Source organism: Macaca mulatta, chromosome 14, assembly GCF_049350105.2.
Source record: "Macaca mulatta isolate MMU2019108-1 chromosome 14, T2T-MMU8v2.0, whole genome shotgun sequence".
Lineage (NCBI taxonomy): Eukaryota > Metazoa > Chordata > Mammalia > Primates > Cercopithecidae > Macaca > Macaca mulatta.
The window spans coordinates 51155491-51181275 of NC_133419.1; the positions used below are offsets into that span (position 1 = coordinate 51155491).

The window sequence follows — 25785 nt, forward strand, 5'->3', positions numbered from 1 at the left end:
AATATCTTGTGTTCGGTGTCCCTTCCTGCTTCCACACATAGTGGAGGAGAGGAGAAAGATGCTTCTCCTTAAGCCCCTTTGATTTAAGCCAAATGATGAGGGAGGCTCTAATGGAGTCATTATGAGAATTTGACATGTATCCCCTGGAGTTTGGGGAATGAAAGGTTTAGTATGCAAATCTATGGATCAGTAGCCCTGAGGCAGCAGAGCACAGAGAAGACTGTATGTTAGCTCTCTGTACTTGGAAAGGCATTAGTGTTTCATTTAGCTGCTGGGTGAAACCAGCTTAAAGCCATCTAGAAAGTGACACTGTGCTTGGCCACCTAGAAGGTGACGTGAACCAGAAGGGAGGTGTACCCATGGAAACCCCAGAGATCGAGGGTTGGGGTTGTAAATGGCCAGGTCTCACTTAAGTTCTGGGAATTGAGTATGGAGGGCCCTCATGAAAAAGTTGATATGAACGTCACACTTAATTGGTGTGGCCTTTTGACACCCCCATAGTTTTTCCCACTCCTTCAGTTCCCACCCTGAAGGAGCCAGAGATGGCCTGTTGTGGGTAGAAGAGATGCAGAGAGCAGTGAGAGAGAGATGATGACAGGATCCCCCACATCCCCCAGCCCAACGAGACTTCTCAGCTCCATCAAGGAAGGGGAGAAGCTTTAATTTAGATGAGTATTGATTACTGCAGTTAAGACAGTTGTTGAAACTGTGGTATTCTTGAGGCTGAAGGATATTTAAACTTTTTTTTTTTTTCCTTTTTGTGGAGATGGGGTCTCTCTATGTCACTGAGGCTGGTCTCAAACTCCTGGGCTCAAGCAATCTTCCTGCCTCTGCCTCCCAAAGTGCTGGGATTACAGGCATGAACCATTGCGTTTGGCCTAAATATATTTATAGTCAAAGAATGATTTTAAAAAATGATGAGACTTGCCTTAGATTTCACTCAGGAATAAGGAAAAACTTTCCCAAGGAAGGGCTTGGAGGGAAAGTCTTATGCTTATACACTTTGAATTTAACTCAATGTATCAGTTATTCATACATTCACTTACACACATACATGAAAAGATAAGCAATTGTAAAAGGAAATTGTAAGTATCAATTATATAGTATACATTGAGCTTGGTATATGTATTTTCTAAATCACAACTTATTACTAATAAGACAGAAGTTGAGAAAAATCCAAACTGTTGTCACTTTAAGAGTAAGAGAATATTGAGATTATTTTCTGGTTGGAGTGTTGAAGGCATTGTATAGAAAGCAAGATGTGATTTGGGCTTTATTAGCTATAATTTATTAAGGGCATCTGTTGTGCTTTGTACACCACATAGACATAGAGTATTTTTTAACTTTTCACAACAATCCTGCAAAGTTGGTGTGATTTTCATTTCATAGACAAGGAAACTGAGGTTCAAACAGGTTAAGTGAGCTGCTCTAGTTTCTCACAGCTGGCAAACTGATAGAACTGTGTCCGGGTCTGTTTGACTTACACCTCAGACTCCCTCAATTCTGCTGCCTCCCTAGGCAGCCCCACACACCAGAGATACAGTGGTGGAACTAGGGATAGGATAACTTAGCCAGCGCTTCTGTCCTGGAAGAGGAGAATGGAGGCTACATAGCAGTCACTGGGGACCTGTGGCCCTTAGATCCTGAGGGGCAACTTTGTGAGCTTCTCCTTGCCCACTGGGAGTGGGAGCAGCTCCCTGGGAAGTTTTTCCTTTTCCCTTATAATTTTTTTCGGTGCCACATCTGAAGTGGGCATTGGAATATGCCTTCCCTAAACTAGCCGTTCTTGCCCTTTTCTGTTGAGGAAATGGAGTTAGAGATGTGTTAGTCAGTTTACCCAAGGACTCAAACAACTAGCAAGTAGGGATGGCTTCTGGATTTGGATTTCAGGCTGTCTGACTCCAGAGCCCTTGTGTTTTCTTCTTTATCATGTTGTCACCAGTAAAGATATAAATGCACCTATTAATAGGAAGCAAGTTAATGAAATCTCGTGTTTTAGTTTATCATAATTTAAAAAACATAGTACGTGTTTTATGGATAGATGTAATAATAGGGAAATGCTGTCTTAAACTGGAGGGGAGCAGAGAAGCACAGAATTTTGCCTCTAGAATGTTTCATGACCTGATATCTGTGTGTAGTATGGGGGTAAGGGGTGAGCTGAGCAGGAGCCCAAGAAGGAGAAGAAAAGAAAGTAAATTTGTTAGTCTTTTTTTTTTTTTTTTTTTTGGGAGGTGGGTGGGAGGGTACAGTTACTCCTTTATAGGCCAATAAGGGAATGAGAAATTTGAAATTTTATGCATTTTATTTATTTATTTATTTTTATTTTTGAAACAGAGTCTCGCTCTGGAGTGGAGTGCAGTGGCGAGATCTTGGCTTACTGCAACCTCTGCCACCCGGGTTCAAGCGATTCTCCTGCCTCAGCCTCCTGAATAGCTGGGACTACAGGTGCCTGCCACCATGCCCTGCTAATTTTTTTATTTTTAGTAGAGATGGGGTTTCACCATGTTGGCCAGGCTGGTCTCGAACTCCTGATCTCAGGTGATCCACTCGCCTTGGCCTCCCAAAATACTGGGATTATAGGCATGAGCCATGGTGCCTGGCCTATGGATATGTCACTTTCAATGGGATCAGTGGAAGCAGGAATGGAAGATGAGTGTGAGTGTGTTTTACTTTCAGAGAGGCAGATTAGCAACGTGATTTGATGTTTAAGCACTAAGCAGGTCACTTTACTTCTCTGACAAAGTCCCTGTCCTCATGGAGTTTCTAGTTGGGTGGGGGAAGAAATGGACAATAAAAGTAAAAAATAAAAGATAAAGTAGATAAGATATATGTGGTTTTGAGAGAAAAGGAGGGAGGGAGAAAAGAGGGATGGGGAAAAGAGAAAAAAAAACCTGGAATATATTCTGAGCAAGAAAAGCTGTCAGCCTTCTACATGATGTAGTCTTGAGTAAGGTGAAAGCTCAGGGTTAAAAAAAGATCACTGTCTCTTTCCTTATGTGCTACCACCAGATTTAGAAAAAATTAATTTTAATATGAAAATTATCAAATATATACAAAAGTTCAGAGAACCTACAACCATATACACAGTGCCCAGATTCAGTATTTTTCAGGGTTTTCCTACACTTGTTTTGTCTGTTTCTGTCCTCTCCTCTCCTTTTCCCTCCCCCTTTCTGTACCCTATGGTTTTAGAGAACTCCTACGACTTTCCTGAGAATGATGCTGTGCTCAGAACTGCCCTGCATTTGTTTACAGCTCCCCAGTGGTACCTTAGATCTAGCCTATCCTTTTTCTATGCAAGGGTGGTAGACTTAACGAGTGTGCTGGATTCACTGAGTTTCCTAGAATTTCCAGTAAATTACCAGTCCCAGTGTGTAGACCAGGCACCACTATGTGGCAGTGTTTGGGAACTACACTTTCACCAATAGCTTGGTGTCAGGAGAAAGTGAGTTGTCACTCCTTACCACTGAATGCTGAAGGGCAACTCATCCCCTTTCCTCTCCTTCCTTCCTTCTTTTCCTCCCTAATGTAGCTTCTTTGAATGGGGAGATACTGAGTTGGCAGTTCTCCTTAGGAGGCCAGCCCAAGCTTCTGTTACGTAATCTAGTGGCATGTAAACAGGATTATCCTGCTTATCCCAGCATAATATTATACTTTGGCATTATTAGGGGCTTCTGACAAACTTACCCAGATCAATTTTTTTTGGAGGGGGTGGCGTTGAAACAGGGTCTTGCTTCGTTGCTCAGGCTGGAGTGCAGTGGTGCCGTCATGGCTCACTGCAGCCTCATCTTTCTGAGCGCAAGCAGTTCTCCTACCTCAGTCTCCTACCTCAGCCTCCTGAGTAGCTGGGACTATAGGCGTGTGCCACCACACCTGGGTAATTTATGTTTTGTAGAGATGGCGTTCTTGCTATGTTGCCCAGGCTTGCCAGACCAGATTTTATCTCTGTCTGAATGTGATAGCGTCCCTAATCCTAAATGTTTCTCTGTATCTCCTGACAACTTTAAAGAAACTGAAGTTCATTTGCCCTTCTATACTACCAGGAAGGCATGCTGCCCTTTGAATGGGGGTATTCCTTGTCTTTTGACTAGGATCCTTCTGCACACACCCTTTCATGTCTATCGGGAAACATGTGCTCTCTCCATCCTCCACCCTTCCTTTCCCCTCATTGTACTCTTGAGCCCTTGGGTCCACCCTCTTTCCCTATCTTTGCCTGAACCTTTACTGTCTAGCTCAGTGCAATACTGTGCTGTTTTCTTTTTTTTTTTTCTCTCTTTCTGCTACAGAACATCCTTTCTGGGATGTAGTTGGTAACTTTTTATAACTTCAGGAGAGAGACTGTTTTCTTTTCTGGCAAATTGCTGAGGCTCTGTGTTTATAAGTGAACGCACACATAGTTCTGTACATAACGTTCCTAACTTATCTTGCCTTCTGAACAAGCATGGTATTGGCACTTCGTGCTGTTTCTGTTCTTTGTCTTGGGTATAGATTTAAAATGCCCCAATCCCTCTTGCCCCCAGTAATAGCTCAACTACTGATTGTTGTATAAAAGGCACTGGGCTCTGAAGGTAGAGACCTTGTCTTTATGGAGTTCTTAGTAGGTGCTGCATACATGATCACTGAACAAATGAGTGAGTACAATCAAGAGAGCAAGGACAATTGGCCGAAGGGTTTCAAGTAGTGGGAAATGGGGCTTTGCATGGTGAACAACACAGATCAAACTGAAGGGCTTTGCATACTACGTAAAGACTGGAGGGCTTTGCATACTACGTAAAGAAACGATGGAATCCTGTAAGCAGCAGGGAGCCATTTAATTTATATATTCTCTAGAGGTATTCATATATGTACAAAAAAGTGTACAGATCTTAAATGTACAGCTTGATGGGTTTTTACTTACGTAAATTACCGGTGTAGTTGCTCCTCAAATCCAGAGACTATTTCCAGAACCCCAGCTTTCATCTTCATTCACAGTGTTTGGATATCAAGTCCCAGAGGTCATGTAGTTGGTCTGAAGTGTAACTAGGACTGGAATTATTACAGCTACTCCTGAGCTTAGCAAATCTTTATACTTGAGTAAAAAACACTAATTCAGACCGTTTAACTGCATGACAAAAATAAGTTATTATTATGGTTGACATTTATTAATCAGCATGCCTTGGTACTTCATATGCATTACTTCATTTTACCTGCTTCACAGGATTTTGTTTCTATCTCTGTTTTATAGATGCTAAAGATTAGACATGTAAAGTGATTTGCCTTAGGTCCCACAGCTAGAGAGTAGCAGAGTTAGAATTAAACCCAGGACTGTTCATCACTGGGACTGATTACTTGTTGGTGATCTGTTGCCTCAAATATCTGGTACCCAAGTTTAACAAAAATGTTGCCTTTTTGGTGGGAGATGATGCTTGTATTTGTTACCTGCACACAGTGAATGCTCTTCTTAGGGATATTCTGACCTGTCTTGTTAGAATTTTGAGAGGGAAAGAGGTTTTTGATTCTATGATAGTTCCCAGAGTGATGTTTCGTTGGAGGAGGAATCTTCCAATGTGGATGGCTCCACAATTTACGTATAGCAAGTAGATGATGGTCTCTGTAGACAGTTTGAAGATAGGACACAGCAGAGATTCGATGTGAACCTAAATATCCAAAAATCCCAGCAATTAATTTGTCTTAAAAATTAGTATGAGTGGAATAAATGCATGTAGCAGTATGGCAAAATTCTTGTAATACTAAGATTGTGTTTCAAGAGTTAAGACATCCAAAGAAATGTTCATAGCTAGTAGAGGTAAAACAGTTTGTTATACTGGACTTCAAAGTTGTAACAGTCTTTTATACAACAGTCAAACCAACAATCTTTTGTACATGCTTATATCTTAATTTAATCTCACAATGCCAAGAACTGTCACATTTAAAGAATTCTAGTTACTGTGCATGGCTTAGACATTTGTAAAAAATGTATTTAACATTTGTTTATTATATTTTAGGCCAAATTGGTAGGGACAGTGTAGCACTTTTAGGCATCAACTGGGAATAGTCAGTGAAATTCAGGTTTTACAAGATATAAAAGCATGGCATATGGGGAAACATGTTTCAAGAAACGAATCTTAAAAAGTACAGAGCATGCTTTATCCAATTTGCTTGTGAAAGACTGCTGATTCCTGTTTAGAATAGTGGATATAGAGAATATTGTTGCCAGTAAAATTTGTTTACTTTTTGAAGTGGCATGGGTGCCAAAAAGTAAGATCATGATTGTTTTGATACCTGCTTATTTATTTATTTTTTTAGGCTAGTTAAGTGAATTGATACTTGTTTATTTTTAAATGGTGATGGAGTAGTGGAGGAGATGGCTTCCTACTAAAAGTTACTGCTATTGGTAAACATTTCTTTTACAAATTTTGTTCAGTAAAGCATGCATTTAAGTGAAATATCAAAAAAGAAATAGGATTATTGATATTCTATAATCACAGAATATAGGAATTCTGTGATTAAACATTTTAATTTTAACTTAAAAAAATTTTTAAGAGGGTGTTATTCTGTCTCCCAGGCTAGAGTGTAGTGTGACATGAGCATACCTCACTGCAACCTCGAACTCCTAGCCTCAAGCAATTCTTCTGTCTCAGCCTCCAGAGTAACTAGGACTACAGGTGTACACCACCACATCTGGCTAAGTCTTACATTTTTTGTAGAGATGCGGTCTCACCTTGTTGCCCAGGCTAGTCTGGAACTCCTGGGCTCAAGTGATTTTCACAAAGTGTTAGGATTACAGGCATGAGCCAGCATGCCTGGCTTTAAAGTTATTCTTAAGACTTAAATAAAATGTGGAAAGTGTCCTTCAAAAAAAATATGTAAAGTCATGGTATCAGGCAGATTAGTATATCTCCTCCCAAAACCAGGGGGTTCTTTTCTCTCCTGTTCCGAGTGCTTATTTCTGAGTAGCTCTCTGGTGTTTGCGTAGGTCACCACAACTGTTGGGTCGCAAGAGCCAGGAACCGTTGCCTGAAGAAGGCTAAACACCCTTGGTGCTGGTTCCTAGCATTAAGCTGTCTCCTTCCAAATCATTCCTTCAGATTTTGTAATGAGCCAGTGGGAAAAATGGGCTTTGAGGAAGTCTGTCCAAAGTAGATCAAAGGAGATACTCAGAACAAAAGGATGATAATGTTGGTGTCCTAGTTAGTGCCCTTCTGTAAAAAGAGGGAAAGGTACTTTCTCAGATTATTGTTGTTTTCTTTTTTAATCCTTTTTCTTTTTTGGAAACAGGGTCTCATCCTGTCACCAAGGCTAGAGTGCAGAGTGATATGATCATGGCTCACTGTAGCCTTGACCTTCTGGGCTCAGGTGATCCTTTCACCTCAGCCTCCTGAGTAGCTGACTTTTTAAAACCCTTTTAAAGAAAACTGGTATGTAGGCTGAGATTCTTCCCTTCTTACTTGGATACTTTGTCCGCCCCTCTTTTTTTTCAATAGTTGGGAGGGTTTGATCAAAGAAGAGAGGAATAGAATATAAGATTTTAAAAAAAGCAAAAAAAGGTGTCACTGAAAGAATAAGTTTGAGGTTCCTACAGATGAAAAAATTTCAAAATGATATTTTCTTATAGTACATAAGAGTTGAAAGAGGAATAAGACAAAGTGTGAGAAAAGAAAGGTATAAGACGAAATGTTCCAGGCTTCTTTGTGTTGTCTCCATTTCTTTCCAGCTACTTGTCTTCTTAGGACTGATGATTATAATCAGGTTGCTAATTCAAATAGGTCTGAATTATAACTTACTGTGTTTTCTAATTTTTCTAGAGTTTGAGATCTAGATTCTTAACCTTAAATAATTACAAAAAAAGTTGTAGATCTTTTGCAATCTTGCATATTTCAGATATGAACATTTAGAGATACCTAGTAGCTTTTCTTCACGTGAAAGTGCTCATAAGAACATTTGGTGGGGAATTGACATATAGGGTAAACTCTAGTACCTTGAAAATGTTTTGATTAGTTCTGGGTAAGTGGAATTTGTTAAGCAAAGTAACATTGGTAGGCAGGTAATCATAAATTTTATTTTTTATTCTATTTATTTTATTTGTTTTTATTTTTGAGACAGGGTCTTATCCTGTCTCCCAGGCGGAATACAGTGGCACAGTCATGGTTCATTGCAGCCCCTACCACCTGGGCTCAAGTGATCCTCCCATATCAGCCTCCCAAGTAGCAGAGAATACAGGGACACACCACGTCAGCTAATGTTTTAATTTTTTAATTTTTTTTTTTTTTTTTATTAGAGATAGAGTCTTGCTGTGTTGCCCAGGCTGGTCTCAAACTCCTGGCCTCAAGTGATCCTCCTCCCTCAGCCTCCCAAAGCACTAGATTTACAGGTGTGAGATACCATGCCTGGCCATAAATTTTAAAATAAGGTTTTTTCTTTTCTTGCAGTCCTATTTTGTAACAGATTATGATCCAACCATTGAAGATTCTTACACAAAGCAGTGTGTGATAGATGACAGAGCAGCCCGGCTAGATAGTAAGTAAACTTCCTTTTTTTGATAATTTCTATATCATATATTTTAAAAAAGTAAACTCTGATGTTTTGCTATGTTAAATATATTTGAAATATTAGATGATCTGGAATATTAGCCCATGTCATTTGTAAGTTTTGATTGAAGAGTCCGCAAAATGGGTAATTTAAATATTCTTCAGTAAATGAAAAGTAAAACAATATTTGTACTGATCTTGTTCTAGTGAAACTAGTCTCATTACAGTTTGTTGAAGTTGATTTTATTGAGGCAACTGGAAAAAACCTGCCAGGTCTCAACTCTTCCTACCTTTTGGCAAAGGTTAAAATGGATGAAGTGAATATAGAAAAGGTTTGATATTTGTCACTTAGAATTTATAGCACAGAGGCTTTAACAAATACTGTTTGTGTCTAAACATCCCACCTCTCCACAAGGAAAGCCCTATTCTTCTAATATGTGTGATTCTTTTATTTGCAGAGATCAAAAATTACATTAGCACCTGCACTAAGTATGGTATTGGGGGATGGTGGTTATAACTCAGATTTCTTTATTGAATTTACACGTATCTTTTTCAGTTTTTTCCATGGAGGGGATAAAACATTCAAGTGATTTTAGAGGCTACTTGACTCTATCTGATTAAATGTATTTATATTTTTAAGCTTCTAGTTAGTATGCTAATATATTCTAACCACAAAGTCAATCAGTACTGATGAAGATAAACTCTGTAACTGTCTGCCATTAGAATATATTTGTCTTTAGTATTAAGAATAAAGTACTAAGAAAGGAATGCCATTTCTATATTATACCAAGTATGAGGCTCTCTAGAGGACCCATATTAATTGGTCTTGCCCTTGTGGGGAAGCAGTTTATAAAATGAAAGCACAAGTATAATTACATTTGTTGTTTTTTCTGTAGTTTTGGATACAGCAGGACAAGAAGAGTTTGGAGCCATGAGAGAACAGTATATGAGGACTGGCGAGGGCTTCCTGTTGGTCTTTTCAGTCACAGATAGAGGCAGGTTTGTACCATATTAGAATGTAGATCCACTGTTTTTGTCAAGATCACTAGACTTTATTGAATTTGGACTTTTTGTTTTTATAGAAAAAGGAAAAATAAAGTACTAAATGGGGCATGAGACTTGCTGAATTCTGATACTTGACCAAATTGATTAATTTGTTTTTGATTTTTTTTTTTTTTTTAAGTTTTGAAGAAATCTATAAGTTTCAAAGACAGATTCTCAGAGTAAAGGATCGTGATGAGTTCCCAATGATTTTAATTGGTAATAAAGCAGATCTGGATCATCAAAGACAGGTGAGAAGGAATTTCATTGTTGGGAAACCAATTGTTTGTAATCATGTAAGTGAACTGATAGATTTAAGGAAATAATTGAAAGTCTGGTAAAAAAAAAAAAAAAAAAAAATACTGTGCTCCATGCCACTTAAGTGTTTATAGCTGAGTCTGGCACAGTGTATTTACAGAAGTCACAGCGGGTAAAAAAAATAGAAAGGACGTAGATTTGGGGAAATTAAAATTTCTTATTTTCAAATAGTTTTTCATAAAATTTTGTAAGACTTTATAAGCCTGCAAATGTTTGAACTAGCTTCATTCACATGTAATAATTTCTTGGATTACATCCAAAACTCTAACTTAGTTGAATAATTTCAAAGTTACCACTAAAGGCCTAAGTTATTCAGTGTTAATACTAAATTAACTTCATGTAGAGAATGGCTTTCATTTATATTACAATATTTGGATTTTTTCTAAGTCACTTTAATGACTGAATTTTCTATTAATTCTTTACATTGGCTAGCTCTAACACTTTGGTAACATTTAATAAAATAATATTTTTAGTATTTAGTTTGCAGGCTAATTTATTCTCACTTGTTTCTTTACCCACTTACTGAAATTTTATTAGTTAAAACAATGTTTTGGTGACATTGTACATTCACCTTTTTTGTGGAGGAGGGGAACAAGGTCAGTTGTATATTAATGTAGGCTGTTCATTTGTATTAGTCCGTTCTCATGCTGCCAAAAGGACATACCCAAGACTGGGTAATTTATAAAGGAAAAGAGGTTTAATGGATTCGCAGTTTCATATCTCTGGGGAGACTTCACAATCATGGCGGAAGGCAAAGGAGGAGCAAAGGCGGCAGGCAAGAGTGTGTGTGTAGGGAAACCGCCCTTTTTAAAACCATCAGATCTTTTGAGACTTATTCACTACCACGAGAACAGGATTGGCGAAACTACCGATGATTCAATTATCTCCACCTGGTCCCTCCCACGACACGTGGGGATTATGGGAACTACAGTTAAAGATGAGATTTGGATGGGGACACAGCCAAACAATATCAATGTTATATATATATATTTTATTTAAAATATATATATATTTAATATATATATATATTTTAAGGTCTTTCGTCTCTATCCCACATCTGAACTGTATTTTTTAAATTGTTTCTTTTGCTGGTATTTAAGTATTCTTGTTTTTATATTATGTTGTGTTTACAGATTCTTAGGATTTTGTTGGAAAAGTGCAAACATCAGGAAAAATTGGTTGATAAACAGCTTTGAGGGCAGCCTTCCATTTTGTAACTGTCTGATTTTAGCTGTGTACATAAAATTTTATTGGCATACCAGATTTCAAACACTGACTTAAGGGAAAATGATATATTATCCTAATGCTAAGATTTGGAAATGTTCACTGATGAAACTTGGTATAGAATAAATTTTCCTGCTAGGTCTTGTGCAAATCTGAGTTATAAAGTTAGGGTGAAAACATTTCTTCTTCATTTCAAATGAATATAAACCATTTGAAATAATTAAGAATATGGCATTGCTTGCATTATAAACCTAGCATAGACAGTTCATCTATTTTTTTTAGATTTAATTTTGTTTTTTTTTTAGAGCATTTCCTTGAGGTTTCTAAACCGGATTATATTTATTGATGTTGCCCAGTGGACCCTGCCTGTGGCTCTTCTCAGTTCTTTCTAGTACTAGAAACTCTATATGTCACTGCATCTGGGAAATAATGGCAAAGTAGACGTGCATTGAAGGAGTTCTTTTCCCTATCTCTCGCTGACTTCTGCCTCACCCCTATATGCTTCCTGCCCTGAATATAGAAACAGGATCTTTCTCAAACCTTCTCATGGTGGTAGCTCCAGTAAAGGGATAGGTAGGAGACCTAGGATAGGTGGAGATCTCCTGTAGGGTAGGCAGTGGCAGATTAGGGAGGGAAGGAGGGTGTATACCCACTAGAACCCAAAGAAGCTCTGCCATTATCAGCTGGGTCTATATGAGTTATTTTTAAGTTGTCTATATACCAGATTGAGGATCCCTAGCCCAAAAATCTGAAATCTGAAATGCTCCAAAATCTGAAACTTTTTGAGAGCCAACATGATTCCACAAGTGGAAAATTTCACACCTGACCTCATGTGATGTCACAGTCAAAACACAGTCAAAACTTTGTTTCACGCACAAAATTACTTAAAATATTGTATAAAATTATCGTCAAGCTATGTGTATAAAGTATATATGAAAAGTAAATGAATTTTGTGTTTAGACTTGGGTCCCATCCCCAAGAAACATCATTATGTATATGCAAATACTGTATTCTAAAATCAAAATATTCCAAAATCCCAAACACTTCTGGTCCCATGCATTTTAGATAAGGGATATTCAACCTGTATTGGAGATTGCCAGAATGTGGTATGCAATTCCCATCTGTCTGCAGACAGTCAACATATTGTGGCACTGGCTTTGTTTGTATGTCATTGGATTATAATTTTTTTCATGGAATTTTTTTTACTTTTTGTAAAAGTAATAGATTCTCAGAGTAAAAAAGTGGGAGAACATACAGGAAATGATTTCCTTATTTCGGTCACCCTAAAGATACGTAGTGTTAGCTTTTGGAGTAAGTTATTTTGTATTTTGTATTTATTTTTCCATCTAAACCATATAAATAGTCATAAATTATGTATATCCTGAAAAGCTTAGATGTATATATATCCAAGGGAGAAAAGCAAGTGCCTAAAATCCAATTGCTTAGTTTTCTGCTCATTTATATGGCGTCTACTCTCTGAAGGATAGACACAAAGAAAAGTTTTATTTTTCCTTATGCTTTTTTTTTCCTTTGCACCTGTACTCAGGCATGTTGACTACTCTCAGTTTAATGTCATGACCACTGATCTTTATGGGCCTTTAGTGCTGACTGGAAATCCTACATTTCCCTAGTCCACTTATTTCCCATTTGTTTGGATAATTTTTACATACTTTCTCATTTTCTTCAACCTGTAACACTTTCTTCTCTTTCCTCACTCTTGGCTGATAATGCGTATGTTTTCCTGTTTCTGTGAGAAATTTGTACATGTCCTTACCTCCATATCTACTAACCTGAGTGCTCAGGTACCCCATGAGGTTCACTTCCCTCCACTTACATGGATAAACTGTTCATCTGTCTATGAACAACTTCTCTACCAGACACTGGATCCTGTTCCTTCTCACCAGCTCATGGACTTTACCCCAGCAGTTGTTCTATTTTAGATGAACATTCCTACATGATCATTCCCATCAGCATACAACATGCTACAATGTCTTTTATCTTTAAAACAAAAAGACTATAGCACAAACTTTTAATCTCACATTCCCCTCTGAGTATGTTTTTTCTGCCCCTCTTTAATAGCAAAACTCCTAAAACTTCAACTTTCTCTACTTTTTCTCCTGCCGTTCTTGATTGTACTGACATCAGGGATTCAGTGCCACTGTCAGTATCACTAATTGGGCAAATGTCAGTGACGTTTGACATGGTTGATCACTCCCTCCTTTTTGAAGCACTTTACTTGGCTCTGAGATAGTATTTCCTGCTCCTCCAGCCTCCCCAATGTCCTTTGTTGGTACTACTTTGTCTCCTTGTCTCTCTAAAGTGTCTTGGGCTCTGAATGTGCAAAGGCAAACATACCTTATCTCCTACCCTTGAGGGGCATGCTGTTGAAATTGAGATGCTATAGTAAGAGGTTTTTACCTTTTTTTTTTTTTTTTTTTTTTCCTGAAACAGGTCTTGCTCTGTCGCCCAGGCACAATCTCGGCTCACTGCAACCTCCACCTCCCGGATTCAAGCGATTCTCCTGCCTCAGCCTCCTGAGTAGCTGGGCTTACAGGCACGGGCCACCATGCCCAGCTAATTTTTTATATTTTTAGTAGAGATGGGGTTTCACCATGTTGGCCAGGCTGGTCTCAAACTCCTGATCTTGTGATCCGCCGCCTTGGCCTCCCAAAGTGATGGGATTACAGGCGTGAGCCACTGCGCCCGGCCGGTTTTTACCTTTTTAAAGTCTCTTCACAATTAAAGGTGTTGGTCTGTGTCTTGACACACTTACGTGTTCTGCCAAGTCAACTTGGACAGGCCACAGGGACGCTGTAAAAGCTTCTTTCCCCCTGTTCAGAGATGTTTAGTTTTTTGTCATATCTAGGTTCTTAGTAACCTGTCTGGCTTGCTCTCTGTTGCCGACGCAGCTTGTTTTCTTATACCTTTGTCTTAGACATGATCCTTTGTAGTTTCTTTACCTTCTAGCATATTTTCTTGTAGAAAATAAATGCCAGTTCTCCTTGTTCTTTGAATTTGTGGGTCAGTACTGGCCATTTCTACCACTGGCTCCTGAGATTCTGAACCCCACCAGGGAGGGGAGATCATCCAGAAGAGGCTTTGCTTGCTTGCTTGTGGCCTCTGTATCTGTGGACTGGGTTGCTTCTTTCATCCTTCTATCCATTCATCCAGTATTTATTGAACACCTTTTCTAGGCAGTGATGATGAAGCAGTAGACAGAATAGTCACTGAGGTTTACGTGAAATAAAAAGAGATCTGTAGAATTTGTATGGTTTTTTAGTGTTAACAGCCATCTGGTCCCTTAAGATATGCCAGTCATTTTGTTTATTCTGCTAAAGGTATAGGAAGAAAACATAGGTAAATGATTTGCTTACCTTTGCTGAAATATGAAAGTAGGTAAATGTAGCAACACTTGAACCTAAAATTTAATACCACAGTATTTTGGCTTAGACAGTGGAATTTCATGATATATCTGATTTCAAGTTCCTTGTCCTCAACTCAACCCTGTCTAGAGATCAACTGTTTTTGCTTTTTTGTCTTTACCATCTTTCTCCTGGTTTACCTTGGTTGTTCCCTCTTTTTCCCCTGCTTTTTAGTTGCTTAATTATTAATCGTAACTGTTAATTTGAGAAAATAACTCATTAAACTTAAAATGATAGCTAAATATATCAATCCAGACTCCCATCTGTCAGTACTTTTGACCACACTGTGCCCCCTACAGCCTCCTAGGAAAAAGAACCCCTCCTTCTCAAATAATAGAGGGTCTTAACCACATATGGCCTTATCTGTGCCTTACATGCATCTAGAAGGGCAAATTTAGATGGTGAATGTAGGTGTAGGCACTATGAGGGCTTCTCGGTTTTGACAGGTCAATTTTGTTCAGGCTTTATTGTTAGCATATAGAACAGAGATATGCACTAAATAAATATTTGTTGAGTAGATGAATCTGGGTGCCAGTGAGTTAAGATGTGATATTAATATGATGATTCTTTTTACATAATAAATATTTGTGAAAACAAGTTTTGCTTCTGTACACTTCATTAACTTGACATAACTCTGAGTGCTGCAAATGTAGTTTATTCAGTTTGGAAATATGTAGTACTAGATGAGCTCATACATATTATTGTGAACTGCTGCTGATACTTAATTGTGTTTTTGAACTGAGTCTTACTGGAAGCTCCCAAATGTAGTTCTGTGAATTTGTTGCATCAGATTTGCACTGGTTATTTAAAACGAAACATGTCTGGAAAGTGCTTAAATCTACCAAATCAGAATATCCAGGAGATGAGGCTTAGTATTTGGTGTCTTTGTGAAATTATCTGAGTCGAGGAACCTCTAGGAAATACTTACTTGTGTAGCTTTCTTCAGTTTTCTTTTGATTTCTAAATTCCACAGTGCTATGGCTCCTTTTTATCTTTTATTGTTTGCTTTGGTGATGGCAATGCTATTTCTACTTAGTCAAAAGTATGCGGAGTCAGTGAGCTCACAAGCATGTGGTTAGAGATTTCTTCACCAGAAATGTATGTATGAATTTGCTGGCTTTGTTTCCTGGAAGACAGTGATGTGAAACCATGCTTTAAAAACAAATAAATCGCTGCACGTGGTGACACACACCTGTGATCGCAGCACTTTGGGAGGCCAAGGCCGGCAGATCCCTTGAGCCCAGAAGTTCAAGACCAGCCTGGGCAACATGGCAGAACCCTGTCTCTACTAAAAATAATAATAATTAAAAAAGGCACGTGCCTGTAGTCCCAACTACTCAAGAGACTGAGGTGGGAAGGTCACATGAGCCTGGGAGGTTGAGGCTTCAGTGAGCTGTGACCATGCCATTGCACTCCAACCTGGGTGACAGAGTGAGACCCTGTCTCAAAACAAAACCAATAAAACAAAAACAAGTGAAGCACATAACCCTAGCAGGGTTGAATTACATTATGCATGATGGGTAGGACAAGGTATCTTTTTGAGCAGAAAAACTAGTGGAAAAATTCTAAGTACATATATTTCCTTCCCCCAATCATATTTACCCCAATAAAGTAAGTAATTTATTGAGATTTCTTTTGCTTTGTGTGTGTGTATATATATATATATATTTTTTTTTTTTTTTTTAACTTAAGAATGTACCTATTTGATTAGTCGTACACCATTTACTTAACGTGTTTATTTATTTAGCTGCTAAGCACACTTCTAAGTTTTGGATGTACAAAGAGAAGCCTGTCTTAACTTCCTAGCCTCAGAGGACATGATGACGTGGTGAAAGAACAAGAAAACCAAACGAAAAATGTTACTGTGGTGTTGTTAGAGAATTGTCAGTGGTAACCAGAGGGTATGATGGGAGCTCTGAGAAGGTGCTTCCAAAACAGTACCAACACTTAGGGGCAAGTTTCATTGCTCAGGTCTTGAAAGGTTAGTGAGGAAGAATTTGAGAGTGTAGAGTTGAGAGAGAAGGGATGACATCTGGGAAGATGGAACAGAATTTGTGGCAGCATAGGGGTATTTTATAGGAAGGAATTTCCCATGTCAAATTTTCCTCAAATAGAAATTGTCCTGTCTAAAATTGGTGCGTCTGTGAAGCTTTCTCTGTTTATGCGGCTTCCTTCCTTATTGTTAATTGTTTGGGTAACTTGATCAGTTTATATTTCAAATGCATAGGCCTTGTGGTACATACATTATTTTGAAGAGAGACAAGGTAAATTTAAAAGTTAGATAAACTTAGATATACCAGTGCTATGTAGAACCTACGTGTTATCCTGTTGGAATGCAACAGGGCACAAATTGTTATGAAGTGTTGGATATATGTATATTGGTGTAATAAACTAATGATACTGTATTTAGGCTGCTAAATTTTTGGAATAGAATATTAAACTGGGAGAACAAACTACCTAAAAAGTTTAGAAGGAACAATACCTTGAGCTCAACAGGGTCAGGAATAATTCATATTCTAACCAGTCAAAGTAGAAAACCTTATATTTCTTGGAGTATTGGATAGTATAACTCAGAAGGGTTTTGTCCCAGTAATGGGGCAAAATTAGCCAAACTAAATGCCTTTCTGGTACTCTATAACAAAACCTAGAACATGACCTGAAAGTATAACATGTTTCCAAATACCGACATCCTGGAAGAACCAGGAATGTGTTTAGGAATACAAAATATCTCATACCCGGTAGGTAAAATTTCCAGCATTCTACTCAGAAATTCCTAGGCATATAAAGAAGCAAGAAAAATATGACACACAATTAGAAAACAAATATTTAATAGAAACAGATCCAGAAATGACAAAGATAATAGAATTAGTGGACAGAGACATTAAAACAGTTATTTTGACTGTTTTTTATACAATCAAGAAGCTAGAGAAAACATGTTAGAGACATGAAAGATGTAAAAAGATCCAAATTAAACTTTCAGAAGTAAAACTATTATGTCTGACATGAAAAATGCACTGGATGGGATTAACAGCAGAAGTAATTGATGAAAATTTCCACGTTTGATGAAAAATATAGACACACATCCAAGAAGCTTAACAAACCCAGAGCACAAGAAATGTGAAGAAAATCATAAGATATATTATAATGAAATTGCTTGAAATCAGTGATAAAGAAAAAAATCTGAAACATAGCCAGACAGAGGGGTTAAAGAGCACATTACATATGGAAGAACAAATAGAAGGATGGCAGGAGTCAATCGTTGTATCTCATTGGAAACAGTGAAGCCAGAAGATAGTGGTGCAGAATCTTTTAAGTACTGATAGCAAAAACTGTCAACTAGAATTCAATACCCACCAAAAATTTATTTCAGAAATGAAGATGAAATAAAGACTTTTCCCAGACATATAAAAAGCGGGATAATTCATCATCAGCAGACCTGCATTATAAGAAATGTGAAAAGATGTCTTTAGGCAGAAGGGAAATGATACCAAATGGAAATCTGAATATGAATCTACAAATGAATACAGAGTACCAGAGATGGTAATTATGTGGATAAATGTAAATTACTCTTACCATAACTGAATATTTAAAGCAAAAATAATAAACACATTGTGAGGTAAAAGTTAATAACAAAAAAGAACAGGAGGGAGAAACATTGTTGTTAACTAGTTTGTTTTTTCTTGAGAGACAAGTTCTCACTGTTTCCCAGACTGGCCTTGAACTCTTGAGCTCAAGTGATCCTCTGCCTCAGCCACCCAAGTAGCTGGGACTTTAGGCACACACCACTGCACCTGGCTTTGTTGTAAGGTTCTTAAACCATACTTGAATTGGTATAGGATCATTTGAATTAGACTGTCATGAATTAAAAATGTATACCATAAATTCTAAAACAGCCACTGAAATAACCGATATATAGTTAATTAACCAACAAAGGAGATAAAATGTAATCATAAAAACAACTGAGCTAACGCAAAAGAAGGTAGAGAAAGAAGACAACTAGAACAAAGAATAGATGATATGGATAGGAAACTAATAGCAAGATGACGCAACAATATCCGTGAGCACATTAAATGTAAATTGTGCAAATGTCTCAGTTAAAAGGCAGATATGTTAGATTGAATAAAAAAACAGGATGCTACAGGAAATCTACTTTAAATACGAAGACACAAAGGTTAAAGTAAAAGAATGGAGTAAGGTATTTATATAGCTACTTTAGTTATCTTCATGATTGCCTGACTAGCAATCATGAAGATAAAAAGTAGCTATATAAATATCAGACAAAGATTTCAGAGCCAAGACTTTACTAGGAATAAAGAAGAGTGTTTCATAATGATAAAGAGATTAATTCATCAAGAGGACATAACAGTTCCAAACATTCGTGATCTAATAGCTTCAATAATCTTGAAGCAAGATGTTGAGAACTACAAGGAGAAATGGACAAATTCACACTTAAAGTCAGAGACTTCAATACCCCTCTCAACTGATAGGAAGGTAGAAAGAAAATCAATAAGGATACAGTTGACTTCAGCAGCAATATCAAACAGCATATCCTAATTGACATTAAGTGTACACTTTATCCAACAACAGTAGAATGCACCTTATTTTGAAATAAGAATGGATCATAAAGCCTCAATAAATTTAAAAGGATTTTAGTCAGACAGTGTGTAGTTCCTGACCACAGTAGAATTCACTTGGAAATTCATAACAGGTATCTAGGAAATCTCCAAATATTGGGAAATTAACATATTCCAACTAACCCTTGGGTCAAAGAAAAAAATGAAAAGGGAAATTACAGAGTATTATGAACTGAATGAAAATTAGAACACAAAATCAAAATTTGTGGCATGCTACTAAAGAAGTATATATAGAGAAATTTGTAGCACTAAATATTTGTATTAGAACAAAGGTCTGAGTGACCTTTAGGTTCTTTCTTAAGAAATTAGAAGAAAGAGAAAATTAAAACCCATAGTAAGTAGAAGGGAAATAATAAGAGAATGAAAACCAATGAAATGGAAAATAGTAAAACCATAAAGGAAAGAAAAACTGGCGGAGCGTGGTGGCTATTCCTGTAATGCCAACTTTGGGAAGCTGAGGCAGGAGGATTGCTTGAGCCCAGAAGAGCAGTTCAAGACCATCCTGGGTAACGTAGTGAGACCCCACCTCTACCAAAAAAAAACAAATAAATAAAAACCCCAAACTGGCTTTTTGGAAGATCAATCAAATTGACAAGATTCTTGCCAGAATGATCAGATAAAAAAGAGAAAAGACACAATATCAGGAATGAGAGCAGTATCTTCACTTTAGATCCTTCAGATGTTTGAAAGATAATACTATAAACAACTTTATGCCAATAAATTCAGTTAAATGAAATGGACATATTACTTGTTCTGAAACAAAGTGTTCCAGAACATTGAAGAGGAGAGAAAATTCTTTCCAACTTACGTGAAGCCAGCATAGCAGTCAGAAACCCAAACCAGAGGAAAACATAAGAAATCCACAGTCCAATCTCTCTCATGAACACAGATATAAAGATTCTTAATAAAATATTAGATAGAATTTAACAATATATAAAAAAGGCAATATATCACTCAAGGAGAAGTTATTCCTGGAATGGGTTGTTGGTTTGATATTTGAAAGTGAGTCAATATAATTAATCATATTAGCAGACTGAAAAGGATAAATCATATAATTATCTCAGTAGATGGAGGAAAAAACATTTGGCAAATCCACCATCCATTCCTGATGAACACCTTATACAAAGGGAGTAGTGGAGAACTTTGTTAACCTGAGAAAGGACATCTACAAAAAAATTCTATAACTGACAGCATACTTAATGGTGAAAAACTAGCTTTGTTTCTAAGATCCAAAATAGGTCAAGAGTATTCCCCTCACCACTTATGTCATTGTACTGGAGGTTCTAGGTAGTGCACTAATGCTGAAAAAGGAAATAGAAGATACCCACATCAAAAAGCAAGAAATAAAACTGTCTTTATTAGCAAATGACATGGTTATATAGAAAGGCCTGTGGGATTTACAAAAGAACTCCTAGATAAATGAGTTCAGAATGCTTCTAGAGTATGAGATATACAAAAATTATGATCCTGTTTTTGTAGTGTAAAAATTATGCCTCATTGAAAAATGACCAAAAGAACATGGTTCTCTGTGGTTGATAGGTTCCTAAATTTTCTTTGATTTTTTTTCCCCCCCAATTTGGCTTTTCTAATTTTTTCATCAAGTGTTTAGTTTTGTGATAATAACAGCAATAAAGGGTATTGTTTTCAGAAATATAATTTTAAGCCCCACTATATAAATGTAAATATAATAGAATTTAATAATTTTTGGTAAACGTCACTATTCAAATCCTTACGTTTAAAACATGTAGGAACTTACATTCATTTATGTTTTCTTATTCTGACCTGCCATTTTATACATCAATCAGCTAATGCCACCTTTCCTTGATCTCCAAAATTTAAGGCATTGTGAGGGCCTGTAATTGCATTCATAATTCATTTCTCCCCGCGTACTGATGAGTGTCACCTGTGTACCAGTACTGGGGAATGCAAATGATGAGAAGACCTTATGGCCTCTGAAGCTTACACTTTTCACCATCCTCACCTCTTGCCATTTTCTCTCTTTGCTTATTGTATTCCAGCTATATGACACTTCTGTTAGTTCTTGGAAAGCCCATTCACTCTCATGCCTCACACATTCTTGTCAGGGATACTTCTTCACACCCCCACCCTCCGCCCCTGAAATTCATACTCTGTTATCTTCTTGGCTTAAATGTCACTTCCTCAGGGAAACTTTCCCTGATCCCCTGACAGAGTTGTATACTTTAATAGCACCTTACACTTGCCATTCCCAGAATGTATCACTGTTGTATTTAATACTTTTTGTGTCATCTCTAGTTGGAAATATTGTTGTAGGCTAGTATTTCCATCACAGGTATATTCTGCATTGTTCTGCAGAGGTGGGCTTTAGTTTATCTTGAGCTGTTAAGTCTGTTGGTTCATCTTATGATAAAACAACCTGGCCTCTGGCTGAATTATTAGCACAATCTGGGGCCACGATTAGATGGAGCAAATCCAGTTGTTAATAATGTACCATAAACATAACTTGGAATTTCAGGTAACACAGGAAGAAGGACAGCAGTTAGCACGGCAACTTAAGGTAACATACATGGAGGCATCAGCAAAAATTAGGATGAATGTAGATCAAGCTTTCCATGAACTTGTCCGGGTTATCAGGTAAGCAAAACACATTCTAGAAGCATGTTTTAATAAATTAATATTAAATGTTTTTAGCAAGAAAGGATATTTTATATAGAAGTGATTCTTTTTAGGAATTAATGCACATGGTGCATTAAAATTTTTAAGTACATATTCTAGGCACTTCTAGAATATAAAATCCAATTTAATTATGAAGTATAAAGTACACATAGGATTTTGAAAAGAATAAATGCTGCTTCCAAAGGGGGTGATAGTGTGAAGATAGTGATGACAGCAGCTAACTTTTGCATGGTAATCTCTGCCAGCTTCTGTGCTAAATGTTTTACATGTATTATTATATGTAATCCTCACCATAGCCCAATAAATTAAACACTGTTTTATCCTCACTTTCAGAGGAGAAAACAGGAGTACAGAGAAAGAAGTTAAATAGCTTGTTCAAAGTTTAGGTATTAAATGGCAGAACTGGGGCTTTAATTCAAAACTCTGATTCCAGAGCCGGTGCTCCCACCTCATCTCAGGCTGAGAGTAAGCCAGGTAGTAGAGATTCAATAATCCTGCAAGATGTGAAGTATAATGTCCCACACAACAAATAATTTTTCTGTTAGATGCCGTAGGGGGCCCCGTTGGCTTAAAAAGTGTTAACGGGTTCCAAGAGGCTGAAGGTGTTGGGTGAAGTCTGATAGAATTACTAGATATGTTTGTGGGTGAGAAAAATGAAGTTGCTTTAGTGAGTAGGATTTGATTTATTATTTTGGGTCTTGGTGCCTGGCCCCTGTTTCATACTTTGCTCTGTAGATCTGGGAATCTCTGCTAGTTAGACAGTTTGATAGGAATGTGAAGTGGGCTGCCTTTTTTTTTTTTTTTTTTTTTTTTTGAGATTGAGTTTCTCTCTGTCTCCCAGGCTGGAGTGCAGTGGTGTGATCTCAGCTCGTTACAACCTCCACCTCCTGGGTTCAAGCAGTTCTCTGCCTCAGCCTCCCGAGTAGCTGGGATTACAGGTGCCTGCCACCACACCCAGCTAATTTTTGTATTTTTGGTAGAGACAGAGTTTCACCATATTGGCCAGGCTGGTCTCGAACTCCTGACCTCGTGTTCCACCCGCCTTGGCCTCCCAAAGTACTGGGATTACAGCGTGAGCCACCGTGCCTGGGCTTCATATTTATTTTGTATCTAAGGTAAATTGAGACCTGAGCAATGATCTTCTACTTATTAACTCCTTGCCCAGGCATTATCTTTCTGTGAAGGAAAAAAAAGTGAAGGTTATAGCTTTTTCTTTTTTAGTAGTTTGTTAAAAATCCCAGTCCCATTATTTTTTAATGGGTACAGAATCTCAGTTTTATAAGATGAAAAAGAGATCTGGAGATGGATGGTGATGATGGTTGCACAACAACATGCATATACTTAATACCATCAAATTGTATACTTAAAAATGGTTAAGACGGAAAATTTTATGTTATATGTATTTTGCCCCCTTTTCCCATTCCAGTTCCATTTTAGTGTTAAGCAACTTATGGGGCAGTGCCTTCTTAAAATAATTGTGACTGCCTTTTTGAAATGTTGTCCTTGGTTTTGGTTCTTCGGCTGTCTCCTTATCCATCGGTAATTCAGGAATGAGGGGGGAAGTAAAGGAGGTTTTTTGTTTGTTTTGTTTTTAATGCCAGGAACTATTAGATATATTTTAATATCACAAGATCTTTAATCCTCACAACAGCTGTGAAAGGTAGGTTTCCATTATTCCCCTCTAAAAAACTGAGGCTCAGACTAGGTTAACTAACTTTGTCTAATACTGAATTTAATAAATGGTAGAACACAGATAAGACCTGCATACCTCGTAAGGTTAATTTTATATTGCACTCTAATGATGAATCTTTATTCTTAAGTATACCTTAGAGTCATGGAATTTCAAATTGGGATGGGAACTTAAGAGATTACTGAATCTGGTATCTCATCTGATTCAGGACTCATCCATTAAAGCAACTTCACAGCTCTGCTTATGCTGGTGTTGACGCATTTGTGCCCTTTTTTGGTGGGGGTAGGAGAGAAATAATATGCTTTGTTCCCTCGTTGAAGTTTAACATTGAAAAGCATATGCCCTTAAAGTGAACTTGTGGAAAAAATAACCTGTGTTTGTAATAGTAGATTACCAAGAAGGCAATTATATTTTAGAATTTTTTATCTTACAGGAAATTTCAAGAGCAGGAATGTCCTCCTTCACCAGAACCAACACGGAAAGAAAAAGACAAGAAAGGCTGCCATTGTGTCATTTTCTAGAATCCCTTCAGTTTTAGCTACCAACTGCCAGGAAAAGCCCTCATCTCCTCCTCCTCTCCTCGGTTTACATCTTGTTGGTACCTTTCTAGCCTTAGACAAATGATCACCATGTTAGCCTTAGACCAAGAAGCTGGCTAGTTCTTTCTGTGAAGCTAATACAATGGTCATTTCCAGACAAATTTAAAGGAAACACTAAGGCTGCTTCCAAGATTATCTGATTCCTTTAAAATATATGTCTATAGACACAGACATGCTCTTTTTTTAAGTGCTTACATTTTAATAGAGATGAATCAGTTTTGGAATCTAAGCTGTTTGCCAAGCTGAAGCCACAGGTTGTGAAATTTTTAACTTTTGGAATCATACTGCCTACTGTTACTCTAAATAGAAATATAGGGATTTTTTTAATGTGAATTTTTGCCTATCTTTAAACATTTCATTGTCAGCCTTTGTTAATCTTAAATACACTGAATTGAATCTACAAAAGTGAACCATCTCAGACCTTTACTGATACTACAACTTTTGTTTTCTGGTGGCCAAAATACCAAAATGCTTATTGTATTTATGGATTAAAAACTGCTCATAAAAACCTGTGTTATTACTCCTACTCTTGAAGATGACAATATTCTACGTGGTCAAATATTTGGACTCATTCAGGACTTAGACATTTCAGTGTACTTGATTTTTTAATTTAACTCTTTTTCACAGCCATGCTAAGGGTAAAAATGAATAATTTCTGTTTGTCTTCCTTTTCGAGTATTTCTGGATAAGGGATTCAAAAAACTAAAACTGTTTTTGTTTGATGTAATATAAAATATGGAATTGATCTTTCCAGGGTCAGAGATGATTAATGTTTTTGCTATATACTTTTATACATTATTTTCTTATCAAACTAGTTAACAAGTATTTTTATATGTTTGTATGCAGATATGCTTTCGCAGCATACCTTGTGTATATGTAAAGATAAGTATTTAATTCTCACTGTTCACTTTTAACTGACAAAGAAAAACAAGTGGAAACTACAGAAACTGTGGTAGAACTTTTACTTGCTGGTCTGGTCTTGGTTTTACCCATCTTTGGCCAGTCACATATCTACTCAAGAAAACTTCCCAATAGAGTACAACAGGATGAGACTCTGAAATCAGTTTTAATATTCCCTGCTAGATATTGATTGTTATATGAAGTATTAAGTGTAAGCTTTTAATGGATAATTAGTATAACTGTGGATGGCATCTGATTTTGTTTTTAATTCTGTGGATTGTGTTTAAGCAATTCAATAGTATGTTCCTGATTTTGAGATGCTAAGTGGTATTGCACAGTTGTCACTTTATCAAGTGTGTACAACAGTCCCATGAAGTTTATAGAGCATACCCTTGTATAGCTTCAGGTGCTAGAATTAAAATTGATCTGTTATCACAAGATGATGCTTGATTACTCATTGTGTTAATTTAGTGGTTTCTTAAGGGAACAAGTGTTAGCGAAACTTACTTTAGTAGCTCTATGCCTTTTCTCCAGTGTCTTAGGGTTTGAATCTAAAAGTCAGCATTGGTCATTCAGCAGGTGGAGTGGATGTGAAACATTTGATGTTCTTTGACTTTTTGAATATTTACTTAAGTCCATGTTTCTTAAACCTTTTCTATGAAGTGTTCCTGATAGAGAAATCCAACTGTAGAGGCAGGTGAATACCTACATAGATACCCCTCTGAAGATGAAACTGAAAACAGCTAAAGCCACACACACATTTATTTGAAGACCAGTAAAAATAATATAATTGGCCGG

At 37.1% G+C, this 25785-nt stretch overlaps 1 protein-coding gene across 2 annotated transcripts in view; it reads left to right on the forward strand.

Annotated features, from left to right (window-relative positions):
- RRAS2 (RAS related 2) overlaps nt 1-25425 on the forward strand; it is a 79406-nt gene extending 53981 nt beyond the window's left edge. Inside the window, exons 2-6 of one of the 2 annotated variants that reach the window (NM_001260560.1) lie at nt 8406-8493; nt 9401-9503; nt 9688-9796; nt 21638-21756; nt 23922-24746. In NM_001260560.1, coding sequence (NP_001247489.1) covers nt 8406-8493; nt 9401-9503; nt 9688-9796; nt 21638-21756; nt 23922-24009 — 507 coding nt within the window. In that variant the 3' untranslated portion in view covers nt 24010-24746. Of the gene's footprint in view, nt 1-8405; nt 8494-9400; nt 9504-9687; nt 9797-21637; nt 21757-23921 lie in introns of both variants that reach the window. The other variant, XM_077960455.1, reaches the window with a different exon arrangement.
- The last annotated feature ends 360 nt before the right edge of the window (nt 25426-25785 follow it).